Source organism: Brassica napus, chromosome C5, assembly GCF_020379485.1.
Source record: "Brassica napus cultivar Da-Ae chromosome C5, Da-Ae, whole genome shotgun sequence".
Classification (NCBI taxonomy): Eukaryota; Viridiplantae; Streptophyta; class Magnoliopsida; order Brassicales; family Brassicaceae; genus Brassica; species Brassica napus.
In genome coordinates, this window is record NC_063448.1 from 42,184,447 (window position 1) to 42,203,854 (window position 19,408).

The 19,408-nt window shown below is 33.8% G+C and overlaps 2 protein-coding genes and 1 long non-coding RNA gene across 3 annotated transcripts; 2 read left to right on the forward strand and 1 right to left on the reverse strand.

The window, feature by feature from the left end:
* The first annotated feature begins 4,781 nt into the window (after nucleotides 1-4,781).
* Nucleotides 4,782-7,526, forward strand: LOC106453894 (polycomb group protein FERTILIZATION-INDEPENDENT ENDOSPERM-like). The gene is made up of 13 exons (XM_022719554.2): nucleotides 4,782-5,020; nucleotides 5,402-5,467; nucleotides 5,631-5,753; nucleotides 5,864-5,944; nucleotides 6,031-6,123; nucleotides 6,216-6,291; nucleotides 6,383-6,462; nucleotides 6,542-6,613; nucleotides 6,718-6,777; nucleotides 6,872-6,968; nucleotides 7,062-7,125; nucleotides 7,207-7,266; nucleotides 7,386-7,526. Exons 1-13 carry the CDS (start codon nucleotides 4,787-4,789, stop codon nucleotides 7,459-7,461), a joined length of 1,182 nt encoding a protein of 393 aa, XP_022575275.2. The 5' UTR covers nucleotides 4,782-4,786; the 3' UTR covers nucleotides 7,462-7,526.
* Nucleotides 7,527-7,726: 200 nt separating this feature from the next.
* Nucleotides 7,727-11,256, reverse strand: LOC106345899 (pentatricopeptide repeat-containing protein At3g20730-like). The gene is made up of 2 exons (XM_013785123.3): nucleotides 8,924-11,256; nucleotides 7,727-8,837 (listed from the first exon to the last, which is right to left on the reverse strand). The coding sequence occupies exons 1-2, from the start codon at nucleotides 9,567-9,569 to the stop codon at nucleotides 7,765-7,767; spliced, it is 1,719 nt and encodes a 572-aa protein (XP_013640577.2). The 5' UTR covers nucleotides 9,570-11,256; the 3' UTR covers nucleotides 7,727-7,764.
* Nucleotides 11,257-11,979: 723 nt separating this feature from the next.
* LOC106345913 lies at nucleotides 11,980-15,291 on the forward strand. The gene is made up of 2 exons (XR_007324144.1): nucleotides 11,980-14,113; nucleotides 14,432-15,291. It is a non-coding gene; the product is annotated as an uncharacterized LOC106345913 (long non-coding RNA).
* The last annotated feature ends 4,117 nt before the right edge of the window (nucleotides 15,292-19,408 follow it).

The following is a 19,408-nucleotide window of genomic DNA, read 5'->3' on the forward strand; positions in this document are numbered from 1 at the left end:
CCGATGCTTCACACTACGGGCCAAAAACCCCACGCCGGTGTCCGTTTGGAAATGGTAATTAAATATTTTATTAAATAATTTTTTTAATAATTATATTAATTTATTCTAACTTTCTTAACTGTTTTTTAGGCCAAAGAGACGGGACATCTCCCGTCTCTTATGGAACTTTACGAGAGGACCCACAAGAACAAGGCGGGCGTATTTGTAGATGGCAAGTCCGAGCAAATCTACAACGACGTAGTTGCTCGGGTTGAAGACCGCCAGACTCAGCTGACCCAGCAGTCTACCGACGGATTACCCGTCACCTTATCCACACTTGAAGTGGATAAGATTTACGAGGAGGTAAATTTTCAAAAAAATTAATTTTTAATTATTCATTTAATTTAACTTTAAATATTTACTTACAATATTTATTTTTTGTTTTTAAGGTTGTCCCTAAAAAAAAGGGACGGACATTGGGTATTGGTTCCGTCAACGATGTTCCGAGAGCGACATCGTCTTATGGTCAGCGACGGGATGATGAAGTCACGGAGCTGCGTAGAGAGTCCGCTCAGCTGCGTAACGAGTTGACCGCGACAAAATCTCGTATGGGTGGAGTCGAGGGCTTCTTAGACGTTATTGCGGCCACAAATCCGGAATGGGAGTCCATGTTGAGGAACATGCGACAACAACATCCCATTCATGGCGAGTCATCCGGCGACGTACATAACGAGGCGGATGTTACGAGGAGGAGTGATGAATTCTACCGGGCGATGAACGACCCTTAGTTTTTTTTTGTTGTTGTATTATATAAATTCAAAACTTATTTATTTATAAAATATTTTCATATGAATTTATTTTTATTTTGAATTTTAATTTATTATTAAATTAAATAATTTTAATTATTTTTTTATTATATTTTAAAATTCTGTAAAATAATAAAAACGAAGTAAATTCGTAGCTAATGTACGACCTCTTTACGTGGAAATCTTACGAGGAAATGACGAGAAACAGTTTACGAGTATTTTACGAGGAAGTATTTACGAGGAAATAACGAGGAAATGTTTACGACCATTTTACGAGGAAATCATTTCGTGGTTGTTACGTGTATTTTGCGAGGAAAATCTTTCAAGGTATTTACGTGTAGATTACGAGGAACTGTTTTCGAGTTATTTACGAGGAATTGTAGCGACGTCCTTACGAGGAATTGTAGCGACGTCTTTACGACGAATCGTTCTACTTCGTCTTTACGACGAAATATATTCCTCGCTAAGTTACGACGAATTAGCGAGGAAATATGTGTTACGACGGACGTGTAACGAGCAAACGCGTTTCCTCGCTATTTCGTCGTAAAGCCTCTTTTACGACGAAATAACGAGGAAAACCGCCCTCGTTAAGATTATGTTTTCTTGTAGTGACTTTAAGATACTTAAAAGTGTTTAAATCAAGTCATTAGATGTCATTAAACACATATAGGTAAAAAAAAATTATAAAAGAAGATAAAATTTAAAATCTAACCCTATAAATGCCAACAATACTATAACATATATTACCAAACCCTAAACCAAAGACTATCATGAGTTAGTGTACATTTACTCATCTATGTTGAAAATAATTCAATTTTAGTCAAACTAAATTTACATCATTTAAAAATATTTATTATTACATAATTTCAATTTTTTTCCAATCAAAGTATTTTTTATAAAAAATTTCAATTATTTTAAAGATCTACTAAACGAAAAAACTTACAAAGAAGCCTTCTTTGTAAGTTTTCTCATTCGAAGGGTTATAATTGTAAAATTCAATACGGGTTTTTTGTTTGGTCATAAGGATGTTGTTGTAATTTCACTAGTCTTTTGGGTTATTTTTTCATTTGATTGAATTAGGGGTACACTTTTGTATTCATAAGGATGTCCTTATATATATTGTGTTTTTATCCGAAAAATATCTTTTAATAAAATTTTAAAAATTAAAAAATAGAAAATACATAACTAAACATTACTCAACTAAAACCATTAATTTTTTATAACTCAAAATATAATATTAAGTGATTTATAATATTTATATTAGTAATGATTTTTCGGATTTGAGCTCTCACGTTAAAAGTTAGAGTAGAACGTTTATACCCTTAATAAATAAATATACAAATTAGTTCAAAATAAAAACGTAATTAAATTATTTTTATTAGATAATTGGATATTAATAATAAGAATTGTCCAAAATCTAAAAAACTATTTTAACAGAAAAATATAATTCTTATATATATTTTGTTGTTATTCGAAATATATCTTTTAATTAAATTAAAAAATAGAAAATACATAACTAGTGATTTATAATATTTATATATTAATAATGAATATAGTATATATATAAGATTTAAACAAATCATAATACATAAGTATTTTCAAATAAAAACATGAAAATTAATTTATTATTACAGGTTTTTAATTAATAATAGATGTATTAATAAGTAATTATAAAATGTTTAAGTCCGCATTTGCGGACGAAACACCTGGTTATCTCATAAAACAAGAAAATTGAAATAGTTTATAAGGAAATGGAATTTCAATAGGGAAATAATTTTAGTAGGGAAAAGAATTTTTGGGAATGTGAAAAGTAATGGAAAGAAAAATCAGTCTATATACGAACATTGTTGATTATTTTTTTCAATTCTAACTGTTCTGCTTCTTAAATTTCTAATACTCAAAAGAATATTATGGGCCCTCTTGCCCAAGGCGGTAGCCTTGCTCGTTCTTGTACGTACCTAATTTGTAGAAACTGATGGAAAATCTTTTTAATTTTTTTTTAAATCGTTTAATAAAAAACATTTTGAGAGAAAACTTTCAAAACGGTTCCAATATTTAAAAAAAAATTCTAATTTTTAAAAAGAATTTTTATTTATTTTATTATATCTGTAAGAATGTTTATAATTATCATTTAACTTTTTAATGAAGTACTAGGATAAGACATGCGTCTTGCGTATAGTGAATTTATATGAAAATTATTTAAGAAATATCATATAGAAAAACAAAATTTATATTTTTGATCGAATTAATATTTTTGGCTCTTAAACATATTTTAAAACTTTTTTTCGTTAATTACATAATTTGTTTACGGATAAGAAGATCCTATTTTTAAAAATATTTTAGGTCAAAAAATCACTTATCGCATAAGAACCTAACGTTTAGGCCTTTTAATCTCAGGTGTACTATTTGGTTACAATCAAACTATATTAGCTCGGTTTTATATCATGATTTAGCAATTTAAAAATTAATTATGATTATGAAAAGTTTACGTTCACGTGTCAATCATATCTATTTTCAATATTTTTTCTCTTTTCGTGTTGTTTTTTTCATTTTGGTTATTGCTCGATATAAATATTGATTTTTAAGTTTATTCTCATTTCGTTCTATGTTTTGGACTGAGATATATAAAATGTCTAAGATTTAAAATTATTAAAAAGATACATATTTAGGTTAAGATACGCGTCTTGTGCAAAATAAATATTTTATATTTATTACATATTTTATGTTTTCCGCATATTATGAAAGAATAAAATAATAATTAGATATTAAATAACTTAGAAATCAGTTACTATTATTTAATAAATTGGCGTGCACATATAAATCACATGATCGCTCTTGTTTATTCGCAATCATTTTAGGGTAAATAAATCAAAACAATCAATCTTATATATCGTATATGATATATAATTAAATTTAAATGATATTAACATAGATATATAGTATACTTTTAATATGAATATTTATTAAACGAGGTTTCTACTCATATGATTTTATGATTATTTGCATATTTGTGTAACAAAATATTACACCAACAAAGTTTTTTTTTAATGTAGAAGATTTAGTGGTTTTAATAACTTATAATCATTTAAAAAAAACAATGAAGATTTCAATATTAAAATATTAACTTTTCAATATATTTTCAGTGCAAATATCAAAATATAAGTATGTATTTTCATATTATGTATAGTTTAATTTAAACAATATAAAATATATATATATATATATATTTATATATATATTAACATAATAACCTATTAAAATAAAATTATTTATTTATATGATTTATAATCATTGCACCTTATTATAGGAAAAAATTAAACATTGATCACAAAAGTTTATGTGGGACTTTTAACAGTAGTAATTTATACTCGTTTTGAAAATTTCAAAATACAAAATATACAAAAAATCTAAATTTTATTATATGATTAATGTAATTGTATAATTTATTTTATTAATAAAGAATTAAAAAAAATGATAGAAAGTATACAGATTGTTAGCAAATTTTTATTATTTAAAATCACTAATTGGCGTATATATCTTAGTCACATTAGGTAATTTCATAGGTTTTATTTAAAGAAAAAATATATAATAAATTTTAATTTGATAAATGAATGGTTCATAATGGACATACTATATAATATAACATTCCCTAGCAATTTAATTTTGGACTAACAAAATTCTCAATTGATTCTCAAACCGCTACTTAAAAAAAATAGTATTCTAATTACGTGACAACTCAGCCGACTATTTTTTTAATTAGTACAAATTACATGTTATAACTTTATAAATGTTTATCTATTAATATTCATGGGAAATTTTAATCAATTTAATTTTTTAAAGCTGTTTTGATTATAAATTTTTTTGTACTGTTCTATTCTATGATATTTCCCTAAAATTTTTTATTAGACAATCAAAAAATGTTATTAAATTAATTCTCTTGCCTATAAAATACGAGTTGACAAAAAAAAAAACAGTAATTGTCGAAACGTACAAAGACTTGCATGAGACTGGTAAGCTTAGACAAGAGCAGTGTCCGAGAGAGAGAGAAGAGATTTGGCATGTCGAAGATAGCTTTAGGGAACGAATCACTTGTCGGGTCTTTGACTCCATCCAACAAAAAATCGTACAAACTGACCAACAGGATTCAAGAAGGGAGGATACCTTTGTATTCTGTTGTTTTTAACTCCATCGATGCTCGTTTCTTCAATTGTTTCGTCTCCGCTGGTGGAAATGGGGTAAAAAATATCTCTTCTTTTTGCAAATCTCTATTTAAGATTTTCGAGTTCTGGGTCTGTGCAAAGTATCATTTTTTTTTCTGTCTGATTTTGGGTTTCTGATTGCTGTCCTGTGATGTTGTCGTATCACTTGTCCGAAAAGATTGAAACTTTGCTTGATGGGTTCCTTTTCAAAGGGAAGACTTACTCAGCTTGACTATGAACTGTCCTAGCTTAAGGTTTTTGGTGAAAGTTTATGGCTTTTTTCTATTTGAACACTAGCTGAAGTGACTTCATCATATAATAAACTTGATTGCTCTATCTTGGTTTCATTTTAGCCTTTTACAGAGCTGAGTCATAGAATATCAATACTGCCGTTGGTTTATCTCTGTTTATTTGTAGATTAATTTGTACAATTGTCTTGAAGATGGTGGCATATCTTCATTGCACTCCTACACTGATGAAGATGTAAGCAAGTCTACTTTTTTCTTGTAACACTTTAAGGAAGTATACATATTATATAGTTTACTAGCTTTTCCATGAAATAAAAGAAAACAGCAAAGTTCCATTGAGGCGATTTGGGTATATATATATATAATATATATATATGTCTATGTGCTTTGGTGATTAGAATGAGGAGTCATTTTACACTGTAAGCTGGGCGTGTGGCGTTGAAGGGAACCCATTTGTTGCGGCTGGAGGAGTGAAAGGCATAATCCGAGTCCTTAACGTCAAAGAAAAAATGGTTCATAAGGTCTTATTGCATTTTTTATTTATCTTTTAGACTGATATGAAGAGTTAAAAGGATGTTCTGTGTATCCCTCTAGCAAGTGGTTCAATTTCTTTCTTGTGTAATCTGTGCAGACCCTTGTGGGCCACGGTGATTCAGTGAATGAAATTAAGACACACCATATGAAACCTCAGCTTGTGCTTTCTGCTAGCAAGGTATGTCTCTTCTCTCTAATAATGTCCTGATGCTCATTTATTTGGTTGACGATTAAGAGCTTTTTTCCGGTCTTTGATTGGATCAGGATGAATCTGTTCGACTGTGGAATGTTGAAACTGGGATTTGTATTCTGATATTTGCTGGAACTTCAGGTCATAGATACGAAGTTGTAAGCGTGGTAAGCCAATATGGTTTTTTAAACACAGTGGATGTGAAAGAAAACAACCGTCTGATTCAAGTATAAACCATCTTATCTTTGTAAATCTGTAGGACTTTCATCCCCATGATAAGCACCGTTTTGTTAGTTGTGGTATGGACACCACTATTAAGATATGGTCAATGAAAGGTACGAGTTAAAAACCGAGCACAACACTTGAAGGGAACTTCATATCGCTAACAGTTGTATGATCTCTCTATTATTCTTTGCATGCCTTCAGAGTTTTGGACATATGTCGATAAGTCATTCACATGGAAGGATGATCCATCAAAGTTCCCAACAAAATTTGTACAATTCCCTGTAAGTATTATTCTCTTTCTTGGTCTTGTAACATACATGTCTTGATGAACTTTGTTAATAACATTACTTCTATGTGTAGGTATTTACAACTTCAGTTCATACAAATTATGTAGACTGTAACCGCTGGTTTGGTGATTTTATTCTTTCAAAGGTCAGTCCAAGAGTCAATAGTGGATAAAATCATATTTCATCATTTTGTGGAATAAGCTAAAAACCGAAAGGTTACTCTTGTCTTCTATGTCTATATGATTTCAGAGTGTGGAGAATGAGATCCTGTTGTGGGAACCACAACTTAAAGATAATTCTCCTGGAGAGGTTAGGATCTCATTTCTACTCCGTAGACAACAGAGTGATTCAGTAAATTAAAAATGATACGACTTAAAGTTCTTTGTGATGTTGTTGTTTGCAGGGTACTTCAGATGTTCTACTCAGATACCCTATTCCAAATTGTAATCTCTGGTTTATTAAGTTTTCTTGCGACCTCTCTTTGAATTATCTTTCAATAGGTAAAGCTATAATCTATACATTAAAACTATACTTGAAACTTTTCTTGTGAGTTTTGTGAAACATTCTTGGTTGGTTGGTTCATTGGTCATCAGGGAATCACAAAGGCAAGATTTATGTCTGGGATTTAAAGAGTTGCCCTCCTGTTTTGGTTACAGTGTAAGTTACTTTCGGATCTTCAAATACAAATACTTTGGTGTCTTTGTTGTATTCTTCACATGATTCTCTGTTGCTGTATAGGTTGAAACACAGTCTATCAAAGTCTGTGATCAGGCAAACCGCTATGTCCACTAATGGAAAGTATATTCATCTTCTCTCTCACCAATGCATAGAAAAACTTCATTATTTTATGAACCAGTAGTTACTCCACACAAAAATGCAAAGCATGTGATTCCTGTTTTCTTTCCATGGCATTGTAGCACAATTCTTGCTGCTTCCGAGGATGGAACAATATGGCGTTGGGACGCGGTTACCAAAGTAGCAGAGTCTTTGTAGGAACTGATGGATTAGGAGTCTTAAGAGATACATACATTGTTACAAAAGCAGACTATCTATCTAGCACATAAGTGCTGAGAGTTTTCTTTCAGCTATGGTCCATGTTGATTCAAAACACCGGTTTAAAAAAACTATCCATTGTTTTATTGTAACACAATATACTTTAGGAAAATTTTATTGCTACTCCCTGAAACCTTAAGATGCTTATTTATAGCCTCAATAACTTCACTTCAGTGTTAAAACGTTTGTACTACATTGTGTCTTTAAAACCATTAGTGAGATTGTTGTCTTATAGCCTGCTGTTCAATACACAATGCTGTATCCAGGAGCTTTATTGCAAGAACCAGCCTCTTTCATAAGCTTCCTAGTCTTCAAAGCATGGTCCCAATCTTCATTAGCTGCATATACACTTGCCAGATTAATATAATTGACTGGTTTCTCCGGTTCCATACTCAGAAGCTGCGCTGCTGATACTTGGCTGAGTTGCACATTCTCATGTCGCCTGCACGCATCAAGAAAAGCTCCCCATGTTGATGAGCTAAGACTCGTAATGCCATTTTCACTTCTTATCAGTTCATAAGCATCTTCCAAGTTTCCACCGCGTGCAAGCATATCTACCATGCAAGATAAATGCTCTTCTCGAACTCTGATACCGTACTTGTTGATCATTCTGTCGAAAATCTTCCACGCAATCTCGGTCTCTCCTGTATGGCTACAAGCGGAGAAGAGAGCAAGAAATGTGACGTCGTTCGGTTTGATCCCTTCATGCTCCATTTTGTTATAAAGATCAATTGCTTTCTCTATATTCCCATGTCTTCCGTATCCTGAAATCAAAGAGGTCCATGATCTCACATCTCTCTCTTCCATCTCTTCGAAAGCAAGGAATGCATCCTCAATCTCCCCAGACTTTGCATACATATCTATCAGAGAGTTACGCAAAGCAACATCAAATCTGATTTGGGAGGATTTTAAGGCGAAGCAGTGGATCTGTCTTCCGATGGATATGGATGCAATGGTGGTGCATATTTTAAGCATTGAGGATACTACAACCTCATCCATCTGAGTTTTCATCAGTATCATCTCTTTGAAGATATCAAAAGCATCACTTGTGAAGTTGTTCTGCTGTGCAAGACCTGTGATTATAGCAGTGCAAGATATCAAGTCTACTTTCATCGTGCGGTCATACAGTTTCAAAGCATTGCCAAGGCTACCACACTTGGCATACGCAACGGTCAGAGACCTGACCAGTGCAACATCTGATCTCCCGAAGCAAAGCTTGATGGCAAAACCGTGCAATTGACTGACCATTTCAAGACAGTTAACTTGGATACAAGCTCTCAAGAGGCTCCCAAAGGTATAGCAATCTGGCTTCTTCCCTGATATAGAACACAGGACAAGAAGCTATCTAACCAAATTGAGTCTCTTGATCGTGTATGAAGAAAAGACAGAGAGTATAGATTACCTTCTGCAAGCATCAGCTGGAACAGACTAAACGAGGTATCTGCAGTAGAAACTTCAGTGTATCCATCGAGCATTATATTCCAAGAAACCAAATCTCTTACTTTCATTGACTCAAACAGAAGACGAGCATCCTCCATTTTACCACACTTAGCATAAAGACAAAGCAACGCACTCCTCACAACCAAGTTCTCTGCAAATCTCCCTTTCTCCACACAACCATGTATCTGCATCCCTTCTTTCAGACACCCCAAATCTTTGCACGACTTCAAAACACTCCCGTAAGCAAAGTCATTAGCCCTAAAAGGCTCCCGGCGCATCTCTTTGAACAACAGCAACGCGCTCCGGTGATACCCAACTCGAGAATATCCTGAGATCATAGCTGTCCAAGAAACAACATCTCTTTCAGGAATTCTATCGAACAGTTTGCGCGCGTGTTCCATATCTCCGTGTCTTGCGTATAAGTTCACCAAGCTGTTGTTCAAGTGGAGATTCGAGATGAACCCATTTGTCACAGAGTTCCCATGGATCAACACAAACTGTTTCTCGATGGTTTGATAGCTGCATAATTTGAGAGCCTTGAGGTACAAGGAAGGGTCTAATAAGTATGGTTTCGAAACAATGAGATTCTCCACACAAGTACACATCATTATCCACAAACAGAGATTGGATCTAAATCACACGAAAAGCTATCCCCTTTATCAACTGTCACCTACATTCGTAGAGTTTGAAATCAGTCATGAAGAAAGTACACAGACAAAAAACAGAGCTTTTCTTGTCAACTTGAAAAAACAGAGCTTTCTGATTAATCTAAAGAAAAAAAAACAGAGCTTTTCTGGTAAATATCAAAACTTTTGGGCGTAGCTCAAATGCATACACATATATAGTTTCTGGGCGTATTAAAAATACAAAAATTTCCCGCTTTAAGTGGTGATTCTCACTAGTATAGCTGCTTCACTTGTTCTTCCCCGTCTCTTATGGGAGGGGTGGGGGGAGTATAAATTTAGATTTGGGTTCGTAGTTTAGCCATCAAGCTCTGCAAGCTCTCTAGTTTCACTTACAGGTTGTTTAACAGAGAATTTCAGACTTTCTGCCGCCCAGTTTAACGTGTCATAATGACCTATAATGCATTTCCCAAATAAAATTAAAAAAAAAGCTCAGTAACACCTAAAGGTCCACAGTCATTATTGCATTCAAGAATATAATTTTGTAAGACACCAGGAAGATAAAGGCAGCCCTCAAGATGATTTGACTATCATTTAATCTCAGAAAGCTCAGGAATGGAATTGAGCTGTTGAAAATATAAGGTGAACAGATACTTACATTAACTGAGTCTACATGATATCTTACATTAACTGAGTCTACAAGAGACCAGGAAGATAAAGGCAGCCCTCAAGATGATTTGACTATCATTTAATCTCAGAAAGTTCAGGAATGGGATTGAGCTGTGGAAAAATATAAGGTTTACAGATACTTACATTAACTGAGTCTACAGGATATCTGTGAGCATCAATAATTGCTTTCTGTCACATTTGGATCCACAAGCTTTGGTGTACTCTTGGCTATTACTTGGAAAGTGTGGAAATTTGTGTGCCAACAACACCTTTCTTCTCTACCAATATCCTCATTATCATTATGCAAACACCTTTCTGTCACACCTTCCCTGCCCTCCAAAGCAAACAACCAGTCTCTTAATTTAATGGAGACATCAATGTCATCTGGCCTTCCCAAATGTGCAAAACCATCTCCATTCCCTTTTCCCAGAGTTCCATCTAGATGCAGCATATGTTAGCAACAATGGTTAGATACTAGTACCACATGATAAAAAGGAATCAAGTTGTTTTTAATACCTTGTGTCCTGTCATCAACCATAGATGCTTGGAAAAGTATTGACAAAGGTCCAGAAGACAACTGATCTAAGCCTCTAGATACTACCACATGATATCATACAACAGTATGGTAGACGATTTTCATTACTTCTCTGTCTGCCAATTTAAAATTGCTTTGCCGGCACTATTTACTTCGTTGAATCAAGTAGATTTTTTTTTTTTGTGTTGGGATGATTTTTGATTTTTTCACGAATGCCTTACATACCAAAATATGTAAACACAGTTACAAATCATTGGCGTTCCACAAACTGGAAACACATGCTGTAACACTCCACCATTAAATGATATAGTACTAAATACCGAACTAAATTAAATAATATAATAATAAATATATAACCATATGTTACAATTTTTGAAATGTTATTTAATTCTGTTTTTTTTAATTATATAATTTGCACGTTTCAATTTGACCTTTGAATAGTGTTTGCAAGAGCTTTTCTATCGGATGATCTAATTAACAAACATTGTTTTATAAATTTACTGATAATATTTCTTATAGTAATTAAGAGACATTATATGAAAATATTTTGAATTAGATGAAAAATATTGGCTGAAACAAAAGGACGAAGATATTTGGACATTTTGTATCCACAAGCTAAAAAGTGGGGGCTGGACGTTGCGTGTACTACAAGAAACAGATAGATGCTGAACCTATTGAGGTTAGTTTTTCAGAGTGAAGAAGCAAAAATCTTAACGAGGAGTGATACTATTGATCAAAACATTATCTGTTGAACAAGGAACAGACTTGCTGTTTGAATGACAAGAGATCCAATCCATGGAATAATGTGTTAGACTCAGGTATGGTCCTGAATAACAATCCAGGTAACGGAGTTATTGGTGATCATCATGAAAATTAGACCTAATGACTTCATACTTCTCATAGTAATAATCTACCAAAATCATAAGCTGTTATTAAAGGGAGACAACAACTTATCTCGCATATTTAACCAAATCGCAAACTGAGCTATCTATCTAATCTGAAACTGTCACTTCTTGCCAATGTTGCCATTAACAATCTCAATAACCAATATATATTTTCCAGTCAAGCTTCTCCTTCCAGACGCATCTTTTGTACCTTTTCAGGAAACCCAACTTAGTCCCTTCTTCTAAGAAGAACCATCAACGAACACAGGGGCGGATCTACAGTACTATGAACGGGGGCGCGTGCCCCCGACTACTTTTCAAATATTACACTGTAGCTTGGTGACTATTAATTTTGTTGGAACGATTGGTAAAGATGCCCGGTTACTTCAGCATTTACATGGTTCGAGCCCAACACGTTTATTTTTCCTGGTTTATCTCTTGCTGTATAGTTAATGTCTTGTCCACCTTTTACCATTTCCATAAAGCTATTATTGGATTTAAATGTACGATGTTTAAGGTTTTACACACATATTAAAAAATAATAAATATATTATTTTAATTATTACTGTTTGGTTATATTAATAAAGTTTCACCATTCATAATTTTACTTTTTAATTTATTTTTAAATTGTAAAAATAAGTACATTAATTATACCTCAAAACATCATACATTTGTATACAAAATAAAAAGATAGAACATCGTACATTCGTATCCGGAGGGAGTATTAGTGAGATTATTCTACCTTTTGTTTTATTGTTAATATTATTATTTTTTCTTGTTAGCATATCTTTTCTTCTCTTAATTTGTCTTTTCATCATTCTTTCTATTATAATTTATATTTTATCTTAAAATTTTCATTTTTAAGTCCATTCTTTTACTAGTTAGCAATTGCTAATAAAGAAATAAAACTAATTAATCCACTCATTTTATTTAATATTTTAGAGTTTAGACCTTATGATATAATGACTACAAACAAGTTGTGTGTGATATCGATATACTGTTATATATGTGTAAACTTGAAGACTATTTTTTTATAAGTATTCAAGTTAATTTTAACTGCGACAATATGTTATTGTGATTATACATTTGTAAAAAAAAATCTTATATAATCTGTTCTGAGTTGAACAAAATTAAATTTGCTAATAGTCTATATTTAAATTTTAATGATTACTCATTTACGATAGTTTTTAAATAGATTGTTATTTATTTTAAATTAATTATTTATATTATTTAATATATATATATATATATATATATTTATTTATTTATTATGTGCCCCCGTCAAATAATTGGTATGGATCCGCCACTGAACGAACACAACTATATTCGAAGAGGTTTTCATTGACTGAATTTGGCTTGGGCAGCAAAGAAACCCGAATAACTGAACATGAACCAAACCGAAATAACGGAAACTGAAATCAGACCGAACCCCTCAAATACCCAAATGGTTTTTATATTTATATATTTGAAATAACTGAAATGAACCAAGAACGGACCGTTCTTTCCGAACATATAAAGATATTAATTATATATACATATAACTAAATATAATATTTGAAAAAACTAAATTATTATAAAATATCTAAACTATCCAAATATTTTTTTATCTAAAATAACTCGAAATATCCTAAATTTTATATAAATGCTCCTAACTATTCGATATTTTATCTAAAATATCTGATATTTAACCTAGATTACCCGAACTACTTGAAAGTCACCGAACCAGAACTGAAACAAAATAAGAACCAAAAATATCCGGGTATTTCGGCTCCTAATTTTACTATCCAAACCAAACAAAAACCCGAAACTTTCCGAACCAAGCCCGAACTAAAAATTGTTAGGTAGTAAATGAATTATTTCGCTTTTACCCGAATTATCCAATATTTGAAATACTCGAGCCAAACCGAACCAATATCCGAAATGTTCATATCTTAGATTGAATAAACTCGTTATCTTAGATATGACCATGCATGCGTTTGATGTATGAATTAACTAATAAATAATTATGAGTTTTTATACGCCATGCGTAAAAATAATAATGTTAAATATAATGTTTGTATTTAAAAACTGATTTTGATTTGAACATTAGTATTTTTTTATTTTAATTTTAGAAGTTTGAAAAGATTTCTAGTTTCATTTATTTTGATTTGGTTAAAGAATGCAACTCAAAGCACAAAATATCCTTTTCCTTAAAGCCTAAAAATAAGAGTGATCAGGGCAAAGAAAAGATTATCTTCCATTAAAAGGTTGCGACTAAACAACGATCAACACACGTAATCTTTTATACGTGTCGAACTATTATTGGCTATTTCTACACCGTCATAGCTTTCTCGTGACCTAGGCTGCCTCATCCTCTTTTATAAATCAAACCCAAAACATCTCTTCTCCTTCTCAAATCGAAATACAATCTTCTCAATTCTCTCTCTCGAATTACGATCAAGGTTAGAGTCTTGTTTATTCTTCTTCGATTAGCTGTTTCATTCGTATAGTTGAGATTAGCCGATAGATATCGTCGTGATTTTGATTATTAGGGTTCGTATTCTTGGATTATTATTACGATTAAGGTTCGAATCTTCAATTAGTTTTGTTTCATTCGATCGTATCTGTTTCTTGGAATTTCAATCGGTTTGTTGAGATTAAACGATAGATGTCGTCGTGATTTTTGATTATTAGTGTCCGTTTCGTTCAATTCTTGGAGATCTGTGATTGAGTTGTTGATTGTATGTGATTCGTGTTTGTTATCTTTTGTGAATTTACAGATGCAGATCTTCGTTAAGACACTCACGGGAAAGACGATCACCCTTGAGGTGGAAAGCCCTGACACGATCGACAATGTTAAAGCCAAGATTCAAGACAAGGAGGGTATTCCTCCGGATCAGCAGAGGCTTATCTTCGCCGGAAAGCAGCTCGAGGACGGGAGAACCCTAGCTGATTACAACATCCAGAAGGAGTCGACTCTACATCTCGTCCTCAGGCTACGTGGTGGCATGCAGATTTTTGTCAAGACCTAAACGGGAAAGACGATCACACTCGAGGTGGAGAACTCCGACACCATCGATAACGTCAAGGCCAAGATACAAGACAAGGAGGGAATCCCGCCTGACCAGCAGCGTTTGATCTTTGCCGGCAAGCAGCTTGAGGATGGTCGTACATTGGCCGATTACAACATTCAGAAGGAGTCTACTCTTCATCTCGTGTTACGTCTGCGTGGAGGCATGCAAATCTTTGTCAAGACGTTGACTGGTAAGACCATCACACTGGAGGTCGAGAGCTCCGACACGATTGATAACGTCAAGGCCAAGATCCAAGACAAGGAAGGCATCCCTCCAGACCAGCAGCGTCTCATCTTCGCTGGAAAGCAGCTTGAGGATGGTCGCACCCTAGCCGACTACAACATCCAGAAGGAGTCTACCCTTCACTTGGTGTTGCGTCTCCGTGGTGGCTTTTAAAGTCTCTCGTTCTGTGTCTGCCTTTTTTAGTCTCGTTTTCTTGAAAACTTATCATGGTTTTATAAAGCCTCTTAAATAATTGATCCCTCTTTCTCACTTATCATGGTTTGGTGTGTGTTTGAGGCATTATAAAGCCTCTTAAATAATTGATCTCTCTCTTTCTCTTATCATGGTTTGGTGTGTGTTTGAGGCATTATAATGATTATAATGTCTGAGGCATTATAAAGCCTCTTAAATAATTGGTTCATTGTCGTAAATGAAGTGTTGGGTAAATGAAATGTTGGGAAAATACTTCTGTTATCATTACTGTCGACCAGAAGGTCCATATATATACAAGGTATTAGACTGTCATAAAGTCATGTTTATCCTAACAAGATAAGGATAAGGATAAACACTATGTTACAGATATACATGTAATATATACTAGATAAACACATAGTCTCTGGTTGTCTTTATCATGTCCCAGATTGGGCCTGCAGTACGGGCTGGTCCATGGTCGATCATCATTTGGTTTATAACACTCCCCCTTGATCGACACATCCGGTACAGGTTCGTTGCATGCTTAATGTTGCCTCATTGAAACCTCTCCTGAAAAACCCCAAAACCAATGTGGCAAAATGGGAAACCAAGGACAGGAAAAAGAGTACAACACATGAACTCCCCCAGATGAATGCATCACTGTAGTAGACGCATTCCCATCTGGTATCCGAGTCTTCTTGAACGTTGAAGTTGCCTATGACTTGGTGAAGATGATTAGCTGGATTCTCCTTGAATGAACTTGTAAGTCTTGGACGTTGGTATGTCTTTTGGAACTCCATTAAGATGTGGTCAGGATGTACATCTTTGCTGCTGATCACTCCATGTCTTGGTTGAACTGATGGTGCTTCAAACGGTGCTCGGATGGACTTTATAATCTGCAATAAAACTTTACTTGCAGGTCATTTTTCATGTCCCACGGATTCTCTTTGGTTATATGGCTTTCCCAAAACGTGGACATTCAATATATATTGAGTCATAGACCCAGAACACATACGAACAACTTTACTTCATATCTTTCGTTCATTCGGACTTATATCTCTTCGTATGTGCCAATGGCTTTATCCATTGTAACCAATCATTCTTTATTTTTTTTTTCGATCCATGTTGAGCTATAGACCTTGTTTATATTCGTTCATAATCATGAGTGTCTAAGGTCATACCATCAATAATTATTTGCTGCAATAAAACTCATCACACAATGAATTCGCAGTCATACACTCATGTCCTTTGTACATGGTTATCGATCTTTTCTTGCTTTAGCAATGCTTATAATCATTAAGCCACGACCAGACATCCTTCTGGTCACTATCCTGGTTTATGGTTCTCACTTAGACGTGCTGACTTAATCATACACACACACACGGCTATGATTTTTCTACAGACTTTCCATATGTAAAACATAGCATGTTTAATCAATCGATAACTTGTATTATTGAACCTTTGAACCATTAAACCTTTTTCTCTCAGTTGGTCTTTATTATGATCACAAAGAATTATAATATTTTCTGTATGGACTGACTGCACTAAGTAAATACTTAGTCTTTCATATTACTTACAGCTGCTGTATATTACAATCCATAAACAACTTAGGAACAAAGCTTGTTCTATGAGAATTTATTTCTCATATTTCTATGGTACGTTGATACCTTTATCCAGTGATTCATTTGCTGCTTACTACACCATTATTTCTTTAGTAAATATCCAGACAAAATCAAACTTGATTTTCTGTAGTAGCATTCACCATATAGGAGCATATCTCTTTATAAATTGTTCCTTGGTCCTTGTGAGTATCCTTGTGTAATCAAGCTATACTTGAACGTTATTTAGAAGGAACATGGACACACTATACCATGTGGTCATGTCCTTTAATCTCACGGAATTTCTTATCTCACAAGATCCATTCACTGGTTTCTTTCTTAGATGGTTTTTCTGTATGTACATGGTTACTACGCCCATCTGTCTTATAATTACTTTGAATTTTTTGAACACCCCACGTCCCTATATAGGTTTTATGAGTACTCTACGTGGGTTCATGATCCTCAGGTTATATCCTTCAAATCCCAAGTACTACAATCTTTTATGAGCTCTTATGTATGTATACATCTTTGGTGTTAACACTCTTTATCTTTAGTTTCATACTGTTCCAGACATGATCTAATTAGATTTTGAGATCTTATTATCCAAGACCTTTATACCTTGCAGTTTGGCGTCCCAAACTACATGGTCTGGTACCTTAGATGTGTGGTTGCGCAACCTTATTTCTCTGTCTGAACTGGTTTCTCTTATGAACTCGGATTTGTACGATTCTGAGCATCTTTCATTACTTTCCGAGGTTCCTTATTATTTGGAACTTATTTGTCTATCTCTAATAGACATTGTAGCAACTTGATTGTGTCTTTTAGACATCTAATTCGTGGTGCTTAAGCTGGTATGACATAGTCATTTTTTCTTTTCGGGTCAGTGTGTCTGGCATATATTTCTGCTAGCTTTTATATCTTTTGATCATATTCTTTTAGAACGTCTAGATCATAATATTTGGTCTGGGATCTTGCCAAGACAACTATGGTTGATACCATTATATTTCTCTTTTACTCTTTACTCTTTATCAGCCTGATAACTTTCCCCTTTCAAAGTTAGATAATCAGATTACTATCTTTTGTAATCTGTGTTCTTGGCAACTTGATTAAATCATCCATGTTTGGCACAAGATACATTATTGTTTCGTGGAGGAAGTCTTATTTATCTAATATATATTTCCAATCTTCATCTGAGGTTCCATCTTAAATGGCACACATATATGTGGTGAAATATTCGTATTTTCTTAAGATGGTTTGTGTATATGTCTGGTTTATGACCCTTAATCATTCAGAGGTGGGAATGTCTATGCTTACATGTATGGCCTGATGTAAATCAATATTTATATACATAATGTCCTTAAGCTTTAGGCTGGACGTGGGTGATGTACCATTAGTGAGGGCTTTAAAGCTTTCCAGCCGTGTATATTATGGTTGTAAACCATGGAATCCGAATTTATGATATGATCATGGACTGTGGGTTTTAGTCCTCTCTCCCCCTCATGAACATACTCATAATTTCGTAGTGCTTAGGACAGTGGAGCCTTAATTATTTTAGTGATTTTCTCTTTTGTGTACTTATAACACATTGTGAGATTTTATGGGATCACAAAACAGGTTCAAAACAAGTTCAGGTTCGAGATTTTAAAGAGTTTATGGTTTATGGTTTTATTTTATTTGCAGAGACATGTTGCTAAATATAGCTACATGGCTGCGGATGGGGGTATTTAATACTTTATGGGTTTTAGATGAGTTTTCGATGATACCTGAAAACTTTTGATGGGTTGATCGGTCTATCAGTTAGAGATCTTCCTGGTTAGCTGATGGATTGCTCGGAATTATTGTTTTTGTTGCTGCTTGTTGGAATAGGAGACTGGTATATGGTTGAGAGAGATTTTGGTTTCTGGAACAAATTTTCCGCCTGTATTGTAGCTGAGCGCGAGGGCGCGTCCGAACTCCGATTGATGCGGGGTTAGCGGTGTTGGCTTCGTCTCGTAAAGAGCTTTAATTTGGTATCTGGCTCGTCGTCTGGATCCACCGGAGTTGAGGGATAGAGCTGTTTGAAGTTTGTCGGGAATTAGGGTTTTTACTGCTCGGATTTATTTCTGGTTTTTAGGGTTAGGGTTTATGAGAGCAACGTCGTGCTGATAACGTGTTGTAAATGAAGTGTTGGGGAAATACTTTTGTTATCATTACTGTCGACCAGAAGGTCTATATATATACAAGGTATTAGATCGTCATAAGGTCATGTTTATCCTAACAAGATAAGGATAATGATAAACATTATGTTACATATATACATGAAATATATACTAGATAAACACATAGTCTCTGGTTGTCTTTATCCTGTCCTGGATTGGGCCTGCTGTATGGGCTGGTCCATGGTCGATCATCATTTGGTTTATAACAGTTTGATGTGTGTTTGAGGCATTATAAAGCCTCTTAAATAATTGATCTCTCTTTCTGTTTCCGTTCTAAGACCCATTCGAATGTTTCTATCTTGGAATATATTTTCTTTACTCTTGAAAGTTTTGTTTCGAATCTTATTGTTACGCTGTAGATGCGGTGAATGCCTAGCTGTGTCATTTCTGAAAGCTTACTGTGATGGGTTTTTTGCACCTTGAAGGTGTGCTTATCACATCCAAGGTGGTTACGATCCAGACAGAACCACAGA